Source organism: Staurois parvus, unplaced genomic scaffold, assembly GCF_062004578.1.
Source record: "Staurois parvus isolate SC_StPar_1 unplaced genomic scaffold, SC_StPar_1.0 ptg000671l, whole genome shotgun sequence".
Lineage (NCBI taxonomy): Eukaryota > Metazoa > Chordata > Amphibia > Anura > Ranidae > Staurois > Staurois parvus.
Window position 1 is genome coordinate 3,158,819 of NW_028318467.1, and position 18,270 is coordinate 3,177,088.

At 41.5% G+C, this 18,270-nt stretch overlaps 1 protein-coding gene across 2 annotated transcripts in view; it reads right to left on the reverse strand.

The window, feature by feature from the left end:
- Positions 1–303: 303 nt before the first annotated feature.
- Positions 304–18,270, reverse strand: part of LOC149447753 (CMP-N-acetylneuraminate-beta-galactosamide-alpha-2,3-sialyltransferase 4-like) — a 163,081-nt gene continuing 145,114 nt past the window's right edge. For both annotated transcript variants that reach the window (XM_089652104.1, XM_089652103.1), the window contains exons 10-12: positions 8,198–8,344; positions 6,004–6,147; positions 304–1,293 (exon numbers count right to left, since the gene is read on the reverse strand). In XM_089652104.1, coding sequence (XP_089508230.1) covers positions 1,207–1,293; positions 6,004–6,147; positions 8,198–8,344 — 378 coding nt within the window. In that variant the 3' untranslated portion in view covers positions 304–1,206. The remainder of the gene's footprint in view (positions 1,294–6,003; positions 6,148–8,197; positions 8,345–18,270) is intronic.

The following is an 18,270-nucleotide window of genomic DNA, read 5'->3' on the forward strand; positions in this document are numbered from 1 at the left end:
CACAAAAGCAGAGATAGTCAAGCAACTAGCAGTTTCAGTCATCAATGGCATCCCCTCCATTTTATGGTTTTCTTTAATGACCAGGCAACACTGAATTCATCAAATGAAGGTGTTTGGTAGATGTTTGTTGGGATGTTCGAATTATATAGCTGTAGATGAAGACAACTTTAGAATTCTGTATGCATAAAAGAATAAAATAACCACAGTAGCGCACAGAAAAGGAATATGAAGTAAGGCAGTCACTTATATAAACGTTTCTTCCATTTCAAGGAGCAAAAGAATAAAATAAAAATCAGAACAAGCTATTATAGAAACCTTTTATAATTTCTCTTTGGGAGGTAGGGGAATGTGAATATACAGGAATCCAAAGACAGAAGGAAATGGCACATGAGAAGAGGACCTGCCCCTTATCTAATACTCTGAACATTCAGGCCCCATCAGCCCAACTTTGAAGGGGACCCTCCACCTAATGGCAAGGTCTGCTTATTCCAGGTGCCCCCCTCCTCCCTAAAACACTACATAAAAAGAAAACTTCTTCCCACAGTGCTTAGGCATGGATGACTATTCTCCTTCTGGCAGTATCCTGAAGGGATCTTGTGGGCAGAAGGATGGCGTCACCCTCCTCACTACAGAAGTCAGGGACAGGTGAGTATATTTATTTTTCTTGCTACAGGTTCTTTTATGCAGCTTATAAGGGATGGGAGGGGGCATCTTGAATAAACAGTCACTGGCTCTGAGGTGGAAGGTCCAGTTTAACTCTTTTGAAGATATTAAATAGGAAAAGTGCAGCAACCAAACCTTATCTATTCATGCGTGGGCCATTACACCCCCTTGTATGGAAGAGCTTTTCTGCTTCTTTCCACAGTCCATTATCGTCAGTAGGAGAGGTATGCAACATTTTAAAATAAATAGTAAAAGTTTTTTCTTTAAAAAAAAAATATATAAAACATATTTACAAAGCATACAGTCATACAATGGCATCGCAGAGTTTGTGGGATGCCCTTCAGACAGGGATACAGTTTGTAGTTTGGAGTCTGTGAGCTCCATATTCCAGGCATCTTTCAGCTCCATCCTGTGATCAGAGTTCAGGTAGTTATCGGTTTTGTACAGAAGTTTTCGCCATGATACTTAAAGGTTTGCTAAGAACAGCTTGTCCAGCAGACTGTCCTCTTGTCTGCAGCGCAGGACAGGAGAACCAAGTGATACTCAGAAATAAGTCAGGTTGTGAATGAGTCTGTTTTGAAGTAGATTTCGTATTGCGATTGCTTCAAGTGTGATGTTATGTCCAGACACCTGACAGAAAGAAAGAACAGGTCAGTGGTTCAAATGTCTGCTCAATATGAAACATACAATTTAGTTTATGAATGATCTTTTGGTGGCTGGATCATCTAATTCTTCTTTCATGTATGATGAGTTATGATTTGCTCAAAACAGTTATGACTATTATCTATCCTGATAACAATCTAAACATACACTTGGTGCGCATCTCTACATTTATAGCAATACAATACACACTTGTGAACCTTCTCTATACAAAAAGGATAACAAACCACAACTTTATAATAAATAAGTGCAATCCGAATGAAAAGTGAAACCAGCCATATAAAAAGTGCTCAGTCCAATATATATTCTCCGAGATTCAATCAGATCTTCAAAGAAACAGATACCAAAGCCTTGAGTATCAGCATGTATATGACATCACCATCTAGGCCCTGCCCAACATGTTTCACCACCAATCAACATCATCAAGGGAACAGTGATGTCATATACATGCTGATACTTGAGGCTTTGGTGTCTGTTTCATGTGTGCTCCTATACTTCTTATGTTTGTGAGAATATGTCTGCTTATTTTTAATAAAAATTTGTTTTACAATTTAACACCATTGATGTCCTTTGATCTCTCTTCTTCTCCAGAGGGAATATCTGTTTACTGCACAAGAAGATTCCTTCTGGTGTCTGCCACATTATGCTGAGGAAGTGGTGAAGGTATCCTATCAGTGAGATGAGTGCCGAGTACGAGCAAACAAGCGTGTATTGATCTCTGGAAAGTGAGATCAATATTTTTGGTAAGAGGCTGATCATTTATTTGGTGCAGGAAGCACATTTGTTCACCACCTTTCAAGATCTGATTGAATCTCGGAGAATATATGTTGGACTGAGCACTTTTTCACTTTTTATATGGCTAGTTTCACTTTTCATATGGCGGATTGCACTTATTTATTATAAAGTTGTGGTTTGTTAGCCTTTTTGTATTCAGAAGGTTCACAAGTATATATTGTATTGCTAGAAATGTAGAGATGCACCCCAAGTGTATGTTTAGATTGTTATAAGGTTATTATTCGACTATTTTGGGAGCAGCGCTCTTTTTGGTTTTTGTTTCACTAAGTGCAAATATTTTTTTTTATTAATTGTGATCTATCCTGGTTTAATTTGGTACAATTGTAGCAGCAACCTTTTTTTTTTTTTTTTTGTTATACCTTGATGCACTTGTCAGATTGTTTGGGCGGATTGCTATCATCTAGACCAGACTTTTTCAACCAGGGTGCCTTTAGGGTTCTTTAGGAGTGCCTTAGCAAAATGCCTACAAATACCCAAAATTATATCCAAGCCAGCAGGTGGATTAAGCCTGCCTTTTTAGTTACACAAAGCCACAGGTTTTCATCCTGTACCATTACAATAGAAGAGGTGGGGCACCTACACAGCATCCTTGTTTGCCCCTCCTCTGCCCCTCTCCATCAGTATTGGGGTTAGATTACCTGCGTAAAGGAGAGAAACTGAGGGAGAACAGAAACACTGGAATACTTAGTCGGTACCAGTGTACAAAGGTGTATTTGCTATGAAAGAATAAATCACCTCTAACGTTGGGTGTCCTACATGTGTGAATATTGCTGTATTATGTAAAATTATTAGTTTCATTTTCTTACATTTTTGAATGGGGTGCCTTGAGTTTATGCATAGTTTTGAAGAGTGCCTTGACAGAAAAAAGGTTGAGAAACTCTGGACTAGACATTGTAAAACACATTGATAAACACAATTGGGATGATCCAATTATACATTTGTGATACTCTTCTGGTAATATGTTTCTAACACATGCAACTGATTTATGTAATTCTTATATGCGCCACTTTAAGAATGTGTCAATATGGCTGTATTTAATTCTAAAAGAAAATACCAACAGTTCATCATGGATAAGCAAACTGGTGGTACTTAAGACCAAAATCTTAGTTGGTGTACAGACATGCCACTGGTCAGAGCAGGGTATGAATGTGGCTGCTTCCTGCTCAGGACACGCTAACAGATTCCCTGTTGAACAGCTGAATGTGAATTAACAAGCCGAGGATGCTGGCTGACATTACCCAAATATTGCAATGCCCATATCTGGTCAATGACGCTAATCTTCTGGCCAACAGCTGAATAGGGCTGGAGATATGATACTGGTTACTAGAACACCGTTGGCTGCACAGCTGATAGCGTCCTGCAAACAAGGATGCTGTGTGTCTCGGGACTAAACATATAATGAAGTTGGAGTGTCCAGTATCGAAGCTCCAGCCTCATTGCCGCCCCCTTCATGCCTCCTTTGTGAAAAATTAATGTACTTGTAAAATGTCAACGGCAGCGACCTGAGTTGTCCTGCAGACAGATAAAACAATTATAAAGAGTGTCTACTGCACTCTTCATGGTCGGATCTAGGGGGGATGCACTGCACCCCTTCAGGCAACCACCCCATGGATGTTGTGCCTAGGCAGCGTTGCCAACAGTTCATCAGGGGAAGCAGTCTGTAGGAGTGGCTGGCAGCATCGGTCACGTTTCACTGTCTCACAGACTCCAGGCAGCACACAACCCCCACCCCCACAGATGGGAGATGAGAGAGGACTCTATCTCCTCCCCACTTTCCTCCTATGTTTGTCCTGCCCACACTCCTATACACAGCCAGTGTTTTTCTTTAAAGTTCTTCTTTAATCGCTTTCCCTCTGCCCTATAGCGGATTTACTGGTACAGGGTGGACATTCTGTGCAAAATCACATCTATAAACGAGATTTGGATTTCCGCCACTGGAGGGCGCACACCTGCTTCCGGAGTGCCACTTCCCCTATGACAGTAGAAGACAATCAACAGATAACGGCACCTGCTGAGTAAGGAGGAGACTGACAGAATACAGCTCTGCCTATGTAAACAAGGCAGAGCTGTGTTATCTCAGTGGTGATTTGCTACATTTAATTAAGGGAATAAAATCTAGCAGATTGCCTAGCAAAAATAGCACACTGTACACACAAAAACACTGGCTAGGCACTAGCGCCCTAGATGTTTTAACACCTTCCGAACCAGTGTCATTAGTACAGTGTCAGTTTATATTTTTAGCACTGTATTAGTGTCACTGGTTCCCACACAGTCCTGCTATACGACTCTGATTGCCGCCATTACTAAAACAAAACAAAAAAATTCAAGTATATATAATGCTCATTTATAACTTTTGCACAACCCAATCAATATATGCTTATAGGGAATTTTTTATTGAGATATTACCAAAAATATGTACACATTGTGTCCTAAATTTATGAAGAAATTTGATTTAAATTTTTTTTTACTGGAGATGTTTTATAGCAGAAAGTAAAAAATGTGTTTTGTTTTTTTTTAACACATCGGTGTTTTTGTTATTTATAGTGCAAAAAATAAAAACCCAGAGGTGATCAAATTGCACTAAAAGAAAGCTCTGCATGTGGGAAAAAATTACATAAATTTAGTTTATTTACAGTGTTGCATGATCGCGCAATTGTCAAAGTAACGCAGCTCTGTATCGCAAACAATGGCCTTGTCAGGAAGGGGGGTAATCTTCTGGAGCTCAAGTGGTTAAAGTGTAAGTTCACCTTTACAGAATATCTGTAAGGTGATCTAACACTGGACCCCCCGCTTCACCCGCCCCTAGTCCCATTGTACTTACCTCCCATGATCTTGTGCTGTCAGGTTCCCACATGCTGCTCCTGACAGTACAGAATAGTGGGAGGGAAATGCAGTGGGACTGGGGTTGCAGGGGGAGCAGGTCCAGGGTTAGAGAACTGTTCAGATTCTCTGTAAAGGTGAACTTACACTTTGAGGTGGGGTCAGTAAGGCATACATCAGTCTTTTTTGTTCTTCAACTAGCAGGTTGAGTAATTTAAAAAATAAACAAAACCCTCAATTCCCACATCCACACACTTGACACTGCCCTGCTAGCCAACTGTACTCTGTCCTACTGATTCCTGTTTCTGTACATTTCCATGCTGACTTTCCATCCCCTAACATTTTTACTGCACCTCCACATCAGACCAGCTAGATCTGGCCCTGGCACTCTTCAAGAATTCAAGTGAATAACGGTATTTTTTTTCTGTGAAGATGCAGTAAAATACTTTTCCTTCAGCTCTCTCACTTCTGAACCAACCTTTACTCAGTAGTTACCAGAAGTGTCTTTAGGTGTTCTCCCAGAAAAGCCATTGGACAGAAATGGGACCTATAAAGAAAGCTTTTATAGTAGATGTGAACACTAGCTAAATGATAAGTTTACTAAAGCCCTGTGTATCACAAAAACTGCCTTTCCGTTAATGAAATACTTGTCAGCTTTTTTCATCCTTTATAATCATTTCTGCACTGCTGATCTCCTGCGATCTCTTTGGAGCCACTTCTTGTTTACATGCATTGTCATTTTTCAGGGCAGGTTTCCTTATAGTAACAACAATGGACCATTACTGTGTATTGTGTAGTGAAGCAGCCACTTGTAGTCTCCATTGAAAGTCCATGTGACAACAGATAAGAACAATTAGGAGACAGGAACAGAGTGCTAACACCATAACAGGAAGTGTCTGAACAAGGAGCTCCATGGCTGGATTACCAGGTATTATTTTAATTTTTTATGAAAAATATTGAAAACTTTTTAAATCACATTAACATGTTTCAAACATATTTATATGAGATTTTGTTGACTGAGTTTTCATCTACTTTACAAGCAAAGACGGTGTGTCTGGAACTTACCGCCATAGACTTCAGGGTCACCTTTTCATAGTAGTGGATGGGTTCCTTCTTGTTGCTGAGTGCTGGGTACCCAAAACCCGCAATGTCAACCAGGTCACAAAAGTGGAGGGCAAAGGTGATGGCCAACATTCCTGTGGTGGGCTTCTGACAAGACAGAGTATGAAAAACACTTAAAGTAGAATTAAAGGCAAAATATCGTTTTGTTTTGGTTTTTTCACTTAAACAAGATAACACACATCAATAAAGGGATTCATGTGGCAAAAGACAGTTATACCACATACAGAGCTTATGGGCAAAGTCATGTCACAGGGTGCTGCTGTGGCATAATTTTGTTTTGATAGAGGTAAGGAAGAGTTAATTTTTCTGTAAAGTCTTTTTGCCATCTGTGGCCCATTGGGGAGATTTTTCTTCACTTCCTGTCCCATAGCCAAAACAGGAAGTGAGAGGAAATCCCTCCAAAGTGAGGGAATTCCTGGTCATCACCAGAGGTAGCGTCCCTATTCCTTCATATTAATATTCTGGGGATAACTCAAAATTTTAGAATTTTCTTTTACTTTTGATGATAAAGGTAAATATGCAGATATTGAGGATGTTAAAATGAATGTGTAAAACGGTGACAATCTGTGGTAGGTGATGGTTACAGGAGATATAAGTGACTTCAATGTTCCAGGTGGCGAGGTGATAAAATAGCTAAAATACGCACTCACCAGATGCATATCTTATATACGCATATAATCAATAACCAGAGATCCCCCTCAGGCATGGGATGGATGAGCTGAACCGCTTATACCGGACTCTCCCCCTCTTGGTATTGGTCTGGTCAGTAGTCGTCTCTCTTGGGAAATCACCGAGTACCACCGTGGAAGCCTCTCAGATATAGAGCCGGGTGGGTCACCCTGCATCTGGCGTTCTCCTCAGGTAGTGATAGGTTGGTGTCAGCAATATAGGGATATCTCCTGTGCCAAGGGGTGTGGGCTCTAGGAATGGATTGTTGGCTCTCGGGGGAGTCACCAAAAATAATAGCCCATAGTGTAGTATTTTGATAAAAGTAATTTATTAATCCATGTGGGTAAATGGTAAAATGATAAACTCAAGGTATGTAAATAAATAAAAGTACACTGACCGTACAATGTAATAAAGCGGGCCACCGGACCTATAACAGGAGCCTGGTGGCAGGACGTCAAGGCGTTATGGCTCCTTGGACGCGTTTCGTGCAATTGCACTTCCTCAGCAAGGTATAGCCAACTGTACGGTCAGTGTACTTTTACTTATTTACATACCTTGAGTTTATCATTTTACCATTTACCCACATGGATTAATAAATTACTTTTATCAAAATACTACACTATGGGCTATTATTTTTGTTGACTCCCCCCGAGAGCCAACAATTCATTCCTAGAGCCCACACCCCTTGGCACAGGAGATATCCCTATATTGCTGACACCAACCTATCACTACCTGAGGAGAACGCCAGATGCAGGGTGACCCACCCGGCTCTATATCTGAGAGGCTTCCACGGTGGTACTCGGTGATTTCCCAAGAGAGACGACTACTCACCAGACCAATACCAAGAGGGGGAGAGTCCGTTATAAGCGGTTCAGCTCATCCATCCCATCCCTGAGGGGGACCTCTGGTTATTGATTATATGCTTATATAAGATACGCATCTGGTGAGTGCGTATTTTAGCTATTTTATCACCTCGCCACCTGGAACATTGAAGTCACTTATATCTCCTGTAACCATCACCTACCACAGATTGTCACCGTTTTACACATTTATTTTAACATACTGTGATTTTAACTTCTATCATATGTTCAGCTGGTTTATGGACTGGAAGTATTAATTTGCAATATTTTAGCGCTGCACTTTCTTTTCTTTTGTATTCTATGAGGTTTTATTCTGGTTACCTTTTTTGTGCTTTTAGCTGCTATATTATTACTAAATGCTCACTGATTTTATTGTTTTTTTCCTAGATATTGAGGATGAATCTCCCTGCTGGAAGTACAGACCACAATGAAAAAATGACCGGTGTCCTAATCCTTCTCCACTCTATCTAAAACTATAATTAAAAAAATAGCTTAGTTATGGTTTTAGGATGCAGCAGAGAATTGTAAGCAAACGTTATAATGTGCTGCATAAATATGCACCATTGGACCTGTCCCACCCGCATTGGCTACCTAAAATCGCATCTTACCGCTTTCATCTTTTTAGATGACAGATCAGACACACTATCAAGAATTTTTGTTGCAGTCACTTCCATGTAGTAGGGGTTGAGGATGCGGGTGTTCTGGGGTGCTACTTCCAAAATCAAAGGGGGCATCTTCCAAAACCCCTTCCGAACCTGAAACAACATATATAGTAAGAGAGTAGAAGGATCACAATGGTCTATTGTATATGAAATAATACTGGGAAACATGGCACCCCCAGGGAGCACTGCATATATCAGATCACAATTCTACAGACGGCTAATATGATTACATCAAGTTGGCTAATATGAACACATCAAGTCATATCTTGGGCTTTCCTGTACTACTAAAGAATGAATGTATGGTTGGTGTACTGTAGGTAAGATTGAGAAAATCAAGGTGTATTGGGAGTTAGGCTCCATGTACATGGGACGTTTGGAAAACACATCTGAACGATGGAAACTGACTGCTGGAAAACGTAGGTTAAAAAAAGTCTTTTTATCCGCGTTTGCATACCGCTTTTATGCGTGTTTATGAACGTTTACGTGTAGAAGTGTTTTTTAAAGAGAACCTCAGGAGACCTTCCAAAATGCCCAGAATGCAAAGAGAGCAGTATGTGTTGAGATTACTTGTCTTTTCTGGTTGTATTCACTATGGATCCCATCATGAGCATAATGCGGCACGTTCTACCATTTTTTCCTTCACGCAAAACCTGGAACTTTCTGCGCTGATGTACCGGGTCCAGTTGAATACATGGAAAACTCTTTGCATGTATTTCTGATGATGAAAAAAGGCTCTGGACCGCATCTGGAGACGGAACAGTTAAAAAATGCTTATAAACACGGTTAGCTGCGTTTACAAGCGTTTGAAACGTTGATAAAATCTACTCCTATAAAAATGACTGTAAACTCAACTGCCTGTAGACTACATAGTGTACATGGACACATAGGAAAACATTAGGGAGAGTTCAGGGGCTGCTGAAAAAAATGCAGAAAAGCTCCTGAACGTCAGCTGCAGTGTACATGAACCCTAAAACTGAGCCAATCAGCTTCCTATGGTGGCACACCTGAGAAAAAGGGGAGACTGAAACACTGGTGGGGGACCCCAGAATAGGAGGTTTAGGACCGCTCTGTGCAAAATCCATTGCACAGAACAGGTATTGTAAGCATGACATAATTATTTTCTTTACGAAAAAAAATTACCTTTAGAAATGCTGTAATATACAACCCCAGTTCCAAAAAACAGAAGCTGTTTAACCAATTGCCTACCAGGCACTTATACCCCCTTCGTGCCCAGGCCAATTTTTAGCTTTCAGCGCTGTCACACTTTGAATGACAATTGTGCGGTCATGCAACACTGTACCCATATGTACTTTTTATCATTTTATTAACACGAATAGAGCTTTCTTTTGGTGGTAAGTACTCACCGCTGGGTGTTTTATTTTTTGCACTATAAACAAAAAAAGAGCAAACAATTTGAAAAAAAAAAAAAGTTTTTTTTCTATTATAAAAATTTAGCAAACAGGTAATTTTTCTCCTTCACTGATGTTCGTTTATGAGGCTGCGCTGATGGGCATTGATATATGGCACTGATAGGCAGCACTGATGGCCACTGATAGGCAGCATTGATGAGTTGGCACTGATGCTGCTGCACCGATTTGAAACAATGATGGGCACCGATAAGCGGCACTGATGCCCACACTGATGGTTGGCACTGCTGGGCGGCACTAATGAGGGGCATTGCTGGACACTGGTGGGTGGCACTACTAGGCACTGGTGGGTGCCACTGATGGGCACAGGTGCGTGGCACTGCTGGGCAAATGTGGGTGGCACTAGTGGGTGGCACTGCTGGGCACTGATCATCAGTGCCGATCCGTCCTCTGACAATTGCCGGTTATGGGCAGAACTTTCCTCACACTGTGACAGCATGAGGAAAGTGCAGCCTATAACTGGCAACTACATTTACCGGTGATCTGCTGATCACATGGTAAAAGGCCGCTGTGATTGGCCTTTTACCACATCACGTGATCAGCTGTGTCCATAGGAGGGCGAATTCTTGGAGGACGTCATATGACGCCCTCCCAGGACTAGACAACCGTGCTGTAGCCATCATTCGGCTATAGCACGGTTGGCAAGTGGTAAAAAATCTACATACAGTCATGGCTAAAAATATTGGCACCACTGCATTTCTGTCAAATAATGCACCACTTCGCCCAGAAAATTGTTGTAATTGCAATGTTTAGGAATTCTCACTTTATTTCTTTTGTTTGCATTGGTAGGACACAAAAAAGTGGAGAAACAAAAAGTTAAGTCTGACACATTCCATGCAAAACCCCAAAAATGGACTGGACAAAATTATTTGCACCTTCTCAGAATTGTAAGAAATAATTGCATTCCAAGTTTGCGATGCTCCTGTAATTCATAATTAAACTAACCTGTATCAATTATCTGATCTTATTATTCCTGTGTCCACTTTGCGCAACATTGTCAAGAAGTTTACAGCCCATGGCACTGTAGTCTAATCTCCCTGGATGTGGATGAAAGAGAAAACCTTGATCAAAGATTGCAACGAAGGATTGTTCGAATGGTGGCTAAAGAACCTCGATCAACTTCCAGACACATTCAAGCTGACCAGCAGGCACAGGGTATAACTGTGTCAGCTCTCACTATATGTTGCCATCTGAATGAAAAGGGACGTTATGGTAGGAGACCCAGGAGGACCCCACTGCTGACACACAAACATAAAAAAGCCAGATTGGAGTTTGCCCAAACTTACCTGAGGAAGCCAAAATCCTTTTGGGAGAATGTGCTGTGAACAGACGAAACAAAATTAAAATTTTTTGGTAACGCCCATCTTTCGGTTTTCAGAAAAATAAATGAGGCCTTTAAAGAAACATGGTGGAGGTTCACTGATGTTTTGGGGTTGCTTTGCTGCTTCAGGAACTGGATGTCTTGACCGTGTGCATGCTATTATGAAATCTGAAGACTACCAAAGAATTTTAGGGTGCAATGTAGGGCCCAGTGTCAGAAAGTTGGTTCTCCATCAGAGGTCATGGGTCTTACAGCAGAACAATGACCCAAAGCACACATCAAAAAGCCTCCAGAAATGGTTTCTGAGAAAGTGCTGGAGAGTACTGAACTGGCCAGCAATGAGTCCAGATCTCATTTCCATAGAGCAACTGTGGAGAGGCCTAAAGCAGTAGTAGGGACAGTAGGGAAAGGAACTTTTCCAATCTGAGAGACCTGGACCAGTTGGCGAAAGAGTAGTGGTCCATAATTCCAGTACAGAGGTGTAAGAAACTCATTGATGGATACAGGAGGTGATTGATTTCAGTTATTTTTTTCCAAGTGGTGTGCTACCAAATATTAAACTGAGGGTGCCAATAATTTTGTCCAGTCCATTTTTGGGGTTTTGCGGGAATGTGTCCGATTTGGCCTTTTATTTCTCCACTTTTTTGTGTCACACCAATACAAACAAAAGAAATAAACATGAGAATCACTAAACATTTGTAATTGCAACAGTTTTCTGGGTGAACTAGTACATTATCTCACAGAAATGCAGGGATGTCAGTATTTTTGGCCATGACTGTAAAAACAGAATGCAATGATTTGCAAGTCTCAAAAAATATATTTTATTTCCAATAGAAAACATATCAAATGTTTCAACTGAGAAAATGAACCATTTTAAGAAACAAGGTAATTTCAAAAAGTTGGCAACAAAAAGCTGGCAACCTAAGCAGTACTAACGAGGAAGAGCTAGAGGAACATTTTGCAACTAATTAATCTGTGAAAAGCTGCATCAAAAAATTGGCAAACAATTTAAGAATAATGTTACTCAAAGTAAAATTGCAAAGACTATCATCATATATTTAACAAGTCCTGTATACATGTCCTGGTGTTTCATGTGTCCTATGGATTAATATTTACTATATTCATCAGTGCTCCAGTGTGTGGCTAACCTTCTTCCTATTGCATCATGTGTGATGGCAAGCCAGAGTCTGCACCTGTCTTGGATTGATCCGGATTGTTTGCCTGAACTATAATATATTTGTTCCTTGCAGTACCCAATGTCAAAAGAATCTGGAGAAATCTATGTGTGCAAGGGACTAGGCCAAAACACAATATTGGATGCCCATGAGCTTTGGGCCCTCGGTTGGCACTGCATTAAAAACAGGCATGATTATCTGTGATGGACATCACTGCATGGGCTCAGGATTACTTCCAAAAATTTGCATCTGTATTGTCATGCCATCCACAAATGCAAAGTAATGATCTATCATGCAAAGAAGAAGGCATAGCTAGATGTGAGCCAGAAATACTGCTGTCTTCTCTAGGTCAAAGCTCATTTAAAATGGTTCTTTTTTGGCAACCATGGGAGTTGCGTCCTCCTGACTAAATAGGAGAGGGACCTTCTGGCTTGTTATCAGCGTTCAGTTCAAAAGCCTGTATCTCTGATGGTATGCACATAAAATGGGCAGCTTGCACATCTGCAAAGGCATCGTCAATGCTGAAAGATATATCCAGAAAACGTCATCCAGACGTCTTTTTAGGGAAGGCCTTGCATATTTCAGCAGGACAATGCTTTAACCGCATACTGCTTCTATGGCAACAGCATGGCTTTGTAGTAGAAGAGTCCAGGTGCTTAACTGGTCTGCCTGCAGTCCAGGCCTTTCACCAACTGAAAATATTTGGCGCATCTTACAAGAGAATATATAACACAGAAGACCCAGGATTGTTGAGCAGATAGAATCTTATATCAGGCAAGAATGGGACAACATTCTTCTCCCAAAACTCCAGCAATTGGTCTTCTTATTTTCCAGATGTATACAGTGTTGTTGAAAAAAGAGGAGATGCTACACAGTGGTAAACATGAGCCTGTACCAACTTTAAGTCCTGTTGCTGCCATCAATTTCAAAATTACCTTATGTTTTTCTTAAAATGGCCCATTTTCTCAGTTTAAACATAAGTTTTCTGTTAATAATATGATATGTGAATAAAATATGAGTTTGAGATTTTCAAATCATTGCATTCTGTTTTTATGTAGATTTTACACAATCTCCCAACATTTTTGGAATTGGGGTTGTACAAGAAACCAAGTACCGGTAACTATAATTTACTGCATTTGTGATCTTCATTTGGGGTCTTGTTATCGTTCTATTGGCACCCACAGCAGATCACATACACCCAGTGCTTTTAGAACATGGTTCAAGAAACGTGCATGGAACGTGGATTTCCAAAACTGCGTTCTGGTATGGACAGGCACATATAGAGAACACAGTTCTCCTTTAGATCATCACCTACTGAGTATAGTGCCATCTTCAGGAGTAGCACAACGGTTTCAACCAAAAAGCAAAAGGCAGTCCAGTTTCAGCCAGCAACTGCATGCATTTCCTTTCTGTATGCAGGTTGGGGTTGCGACAGCCCTGGACCCCTATGGGCAGCCTGGCGGGTTTAACTCCTAAGGACACCCATGACCAGTCCACACACAGGTGGACCATTCCTGCATGTGGACAGGCTGTGTCTCCCTCCTTGCCTTGCAGAGACTGGGGGTATACTTTATATCATTAGGGATGTGAGTTTTCCTGTTGGTACCCCTCTCCTCATACTGTAATTGAAGGTGTTTTTCCTGCATCAGGGGCAATTGGCTGATCAGCTCAGGGCACTCCCTGTAGTGGACTTTTAGGCAAATATTTATAATTCTTTGCACTGGTTTTGTCTTGACATGGAGGAGTCTGTTGGGGTCCTTCTGCTGACCTGCAAACCTACCAAGAATCAACAGACATCCCTCTCACCCTCTGGAATCCTCTAGGGCAGGGGTAGGCAAGCTCTGAGAGGTGGAGATCTACCTAGACAACAAAGATCACTGGGGTGTGACGCCTTTTTTTAATTTTTTTTTTTTAAATTTACTAGCAAGGCCCCAATAAAAAGTAACACTATACTGGGGGCATCAGAAGCATTTTTTTCATGCAGAGCGGCACAGTTAAGCTGCTGTAAGAGATCTACCTGTTCTGGCATGCTGATCCCTGCCAACCCTTTTTTTTTTCCATCCCACATGATGTCACCTACAAACACCTTAGGTGGACTGTAGAGGAGGGCCGATAGAGATCAGCGTAGTACACTCTGGAGATGAGCTCAGGCGCATTTGGACAACATTCCGCGCTATCCCACATGAAAGCTGTCTAAGTCAACATTAAATCATAAACAGCAGAGGCATTCCCTGCCCTGCACCTACAAGTATGCAAGGAACATGCTGCAAGGTGGTGGCTATCAGCTATTACCGCTTCCTAACAGGGGAGCTTAGGTTAGTTCAAGCTCGCGCCCGAACATGCCTTAGCTCATTGGTTTTCTGTGCCGCTCTGCAGATGGAGGAGAATCACTTTAGGCTGAGGGGTTGGCAAGGGAGGGACACAAATGTGATCTACCCAGCACCCGCCCTTGAGGTTTCATGTACCCCAGAACCTTGTGGTCACTGTATCCTGTTTCTCTTGTTAAGGAGGTCTTCATATCTCATGTATTGCATGCCTTACCTCAAAACTAAAGCTGTTAGTAGCATTCTGCCCCCTCTTTCACACAATCAGATAATCACAATAGGAATCCAACATTAATGCAGCTGTGATCCCTATTCTGTCTGAAAATTTAGATTCCATATTTTTGGCATCTTGATACCTGCCCAGATTTAAGTCAGGTCAGGGAAACCTTAAAAATTGTGAAACTGCTTTCTGCTTTCCTTGAACCTAAATATTTTACAGACGTTTCCCACATCAACAGATCCCGATTGGGGAGTTTATTTTACCAAATTCTTCTCAGTACGTTATCATCTGTGGTGGCATTTGCTAGATATGGATCTGTCTGAGAAGGCAGACGTGAATGCTTAACCACTTGCCTACCAGGCACTTATACCCCCTTATTTACCAGGCCAATTTTCAGCTTTCAGCGCTGCCGCACTTTGATTGACAATTGCGCGGTCATGCAACATTGTACCCATATGAAATTTTGATCTTTTCTCACAAATAGAGCTTTCTTTTGGTGGTATTTAATCGCCACTGGGCGCTTTACTTTTTGCGCTATAAATAAAAAAAGTGCAAAAAATTTGAAAAAAAAAAAAAGTTTCTTTGTTTCTATTATAAAATTTTTCAAACAGGTATTTTTTCTCCTTCACTGATGTGCGTTGATGAGGCAGCACTGATGGGCACTGATAGGCGGCACTGATGGGCACTGATAGGCAGCACTAAAGGGCACTGATAGGCAGTACTAATGAGGTGTCACGGATAGGCGGCACTGATAGACAGCACTAATGAGGTGTCACGGATAGGCGGCACTAATATGCAGCACTGATAGGCGGCACTGATAGGTGACACTGATGATGGGTACTGATAGACGGCACTGACTGGCATCACTGCTGGGCACTGACTGGCGGCACTGCCTGGCACAACCCCTGGGCACTGACTGGCAGCATTGCTGGGCTGCACTGGTGGGTGGCACTGGTGGGCAGCACTGGTGGGTGGGCACAGGTGGGTGGCACTGGTGGGCACAGGTGGGTGGGCACAGGTGGGTGGCACTGCTGGGCACAGGTAGGTGGCACTTCTGGGCACAGGTTTGGGACACTGCAGAGTGGCACAGGTGGGTGCACTGCTGGGCACAGGTGGGAGGAGCTAGTGGGCGCACTGCTGGGCGGAACTTGCGGGTGGCACTGCTGGGCACCGATCATCAGGGCACTGATCATCAGTGCCCTGATGATCGGTGCCGATCCCCGCTCTGACAACTGCCGGTTCTCGGCAGTACTTTCCTCACGATCTGACAGCGTGAGGAAAGTGCAGCCGAGAACCGGCACTTGCATTTCCCTGTGATCAGTGTGTCATTGGACAGCGCTGATCACGTGGTAAAAGGCCGCTGTGATTGGCCTTTTACCACATCACGTGATCAGCTGTGTCCGTAGGACACAGCGATCACGGAGATCGTTGGGTGCGCGCCACCTGGGGCGCGCAGGAGAGCGCGTTCTGGGAGGACGTCATATGACGTCCACTCAGAACTGGCCGGCCGCAGTGCAGCCGTCATTCGGCTATCTGCGGTCGGCAGCTAGTTAAGCATCACAAGATACAGGTATATCAATGCAGATTTGTTACTTTGACCAGTTTCCTTTTCCTCAAACATGACTAGGAATGGACTACCCAATTCACCTCTGGAAGTTTTTACCCCCTTCAAGACCAGACCATTTTTTTGCTGTTCAACACTGTGCTACTTTAAATGGCAATTGCTCAATCATGCACTGTAACCAAATTACATTTTTATCATTTCTCCCCACATAAATAGAGCTTTCTTTTGGAGGTATTTAATCACCGCTGGGCTTTTTATTTTTTATTATATAAACAAAAAAGGAAAAACGGTTTTGCTACTTTCTGTTGTAAAACATATTCAATAAAATCAAATTTCTTCATAAATTTAGGCCAAAATTAATTCTGCTACATGTCTTTGTTAAAAAAAATCTCAATAAGTATATATTAATTGGTTTGTGTGAAAATGATAGCGTCTACAAACTGTGGTATATATACTGGAATTTTTACAGCTTTTAAGCAGCTCTGAGTTTCTAAATGCATATCACATTTGTTGAGATGCTAAAATACCAGGACAATACAAAAAAACCCCAAATGACCCCTTTTTGGAAGGTAAGCCCAAAATCCAATGAGCACCTTCAGGCTTCCAAGGGGTGTTTATTATGCATTGAATTTTCTGATTATCATATTTTCAGAGGCCCTGAAATACAAGCACAGTATAAACGCTCCAAAAATGAATTTTTGGAAAGTAGACACCCCAAGGTTTTTGCTGAGAGGCATGTTGAGTCTTGGAAGATCTTATTTTTCCCCACAAGTTTTATTTTCCGTTCCACACAAAGTTATCACTTTACTGAGATATTTCTCACATATGTCATGGGTATACGTAGCATTACACCCCAAAATACATTCTGCTGCTTCTTTCAAGGAGCATTAATTGTGCATTGGATTTCCTGACTACCTATCACATTTTCGGAGGCCCTAAAATGCCAAGACAGTATAAGCACCCCAAAAATGACCCCTTGTAAAGTAGACATTCCAAGGTATTTAAGAGGCATGGTGAGTAATTTGCAGATCTCATTTTTTGTCACAAGGTTGTGAAAAAAATAAAGTAAAAAATACATTTTTGTTTTCTTTCTTCATTTTCCAAAAACTTGAGGCAAGAAATTAGATCTTCAAAATACTCGCTATGCCTTTTAGCAAATATTTTGCAGTGTCTACTTTCCAAAAAAAGGGGTCATTTGGGAGGCTTTCGTACTATCCTGGCATTTTTGGACCTCTGAACCTGTAATAGGTAGTTAGGAAATCAATTCGCTTTACAACCTTTGAAATCCTGAAGGCGCTCATTGGATTTTGGGCCCTGGTATATGGCTAGACTCCCAAAAAGTCTCACACACATGATATCCCAATACTCAAAAGTAGCAGAATGTGTTTTGGGGTATAATGCCATGTATACCCATGACGTGTGTAAGAAATATCTCAGTAAAGTGACAACTTTATGTAAAAAAACAGGTTAATTTTCCAAAAATTTGTGGAAAAAAGTAAAATTTTCCATGGACTCGACATGCCTCTCAGCAAATAACTTGGGGTGTCTACTTTCCAAAAAGGGGTCATCTGGGGGGTGTTTGAACTGTCCTGGCATTTTAGGGACTCTAAAAACATTACATGTATGGCCAGCATTGTGGGTTATTGCCACACTCGTGATGTTGGGCATACATGTAATGTTCAGATTCCTCCATTCACATTATTTGATGTGGATGAAGAAATCTCTGCCATATAAAAGGGAAAATAGTATATGCCGAGCATAGGAATTACCGCCACCTGACCACCCCATGCTTCTAATGCTGGGCATACACATTTTATTTTTTTTAACTGAAGATGTAGACATCATCTTTTGCAGTGCTGTAGGTACTGACATATAAATTCTGAGAGCAGCACCCTGCTGCTGTCAGAATACACAGATCAATGCTGCAGTTAATGATAACACATATAACAGTAACAATATAACATTAATTAAATCAATTTTTTTTTTCA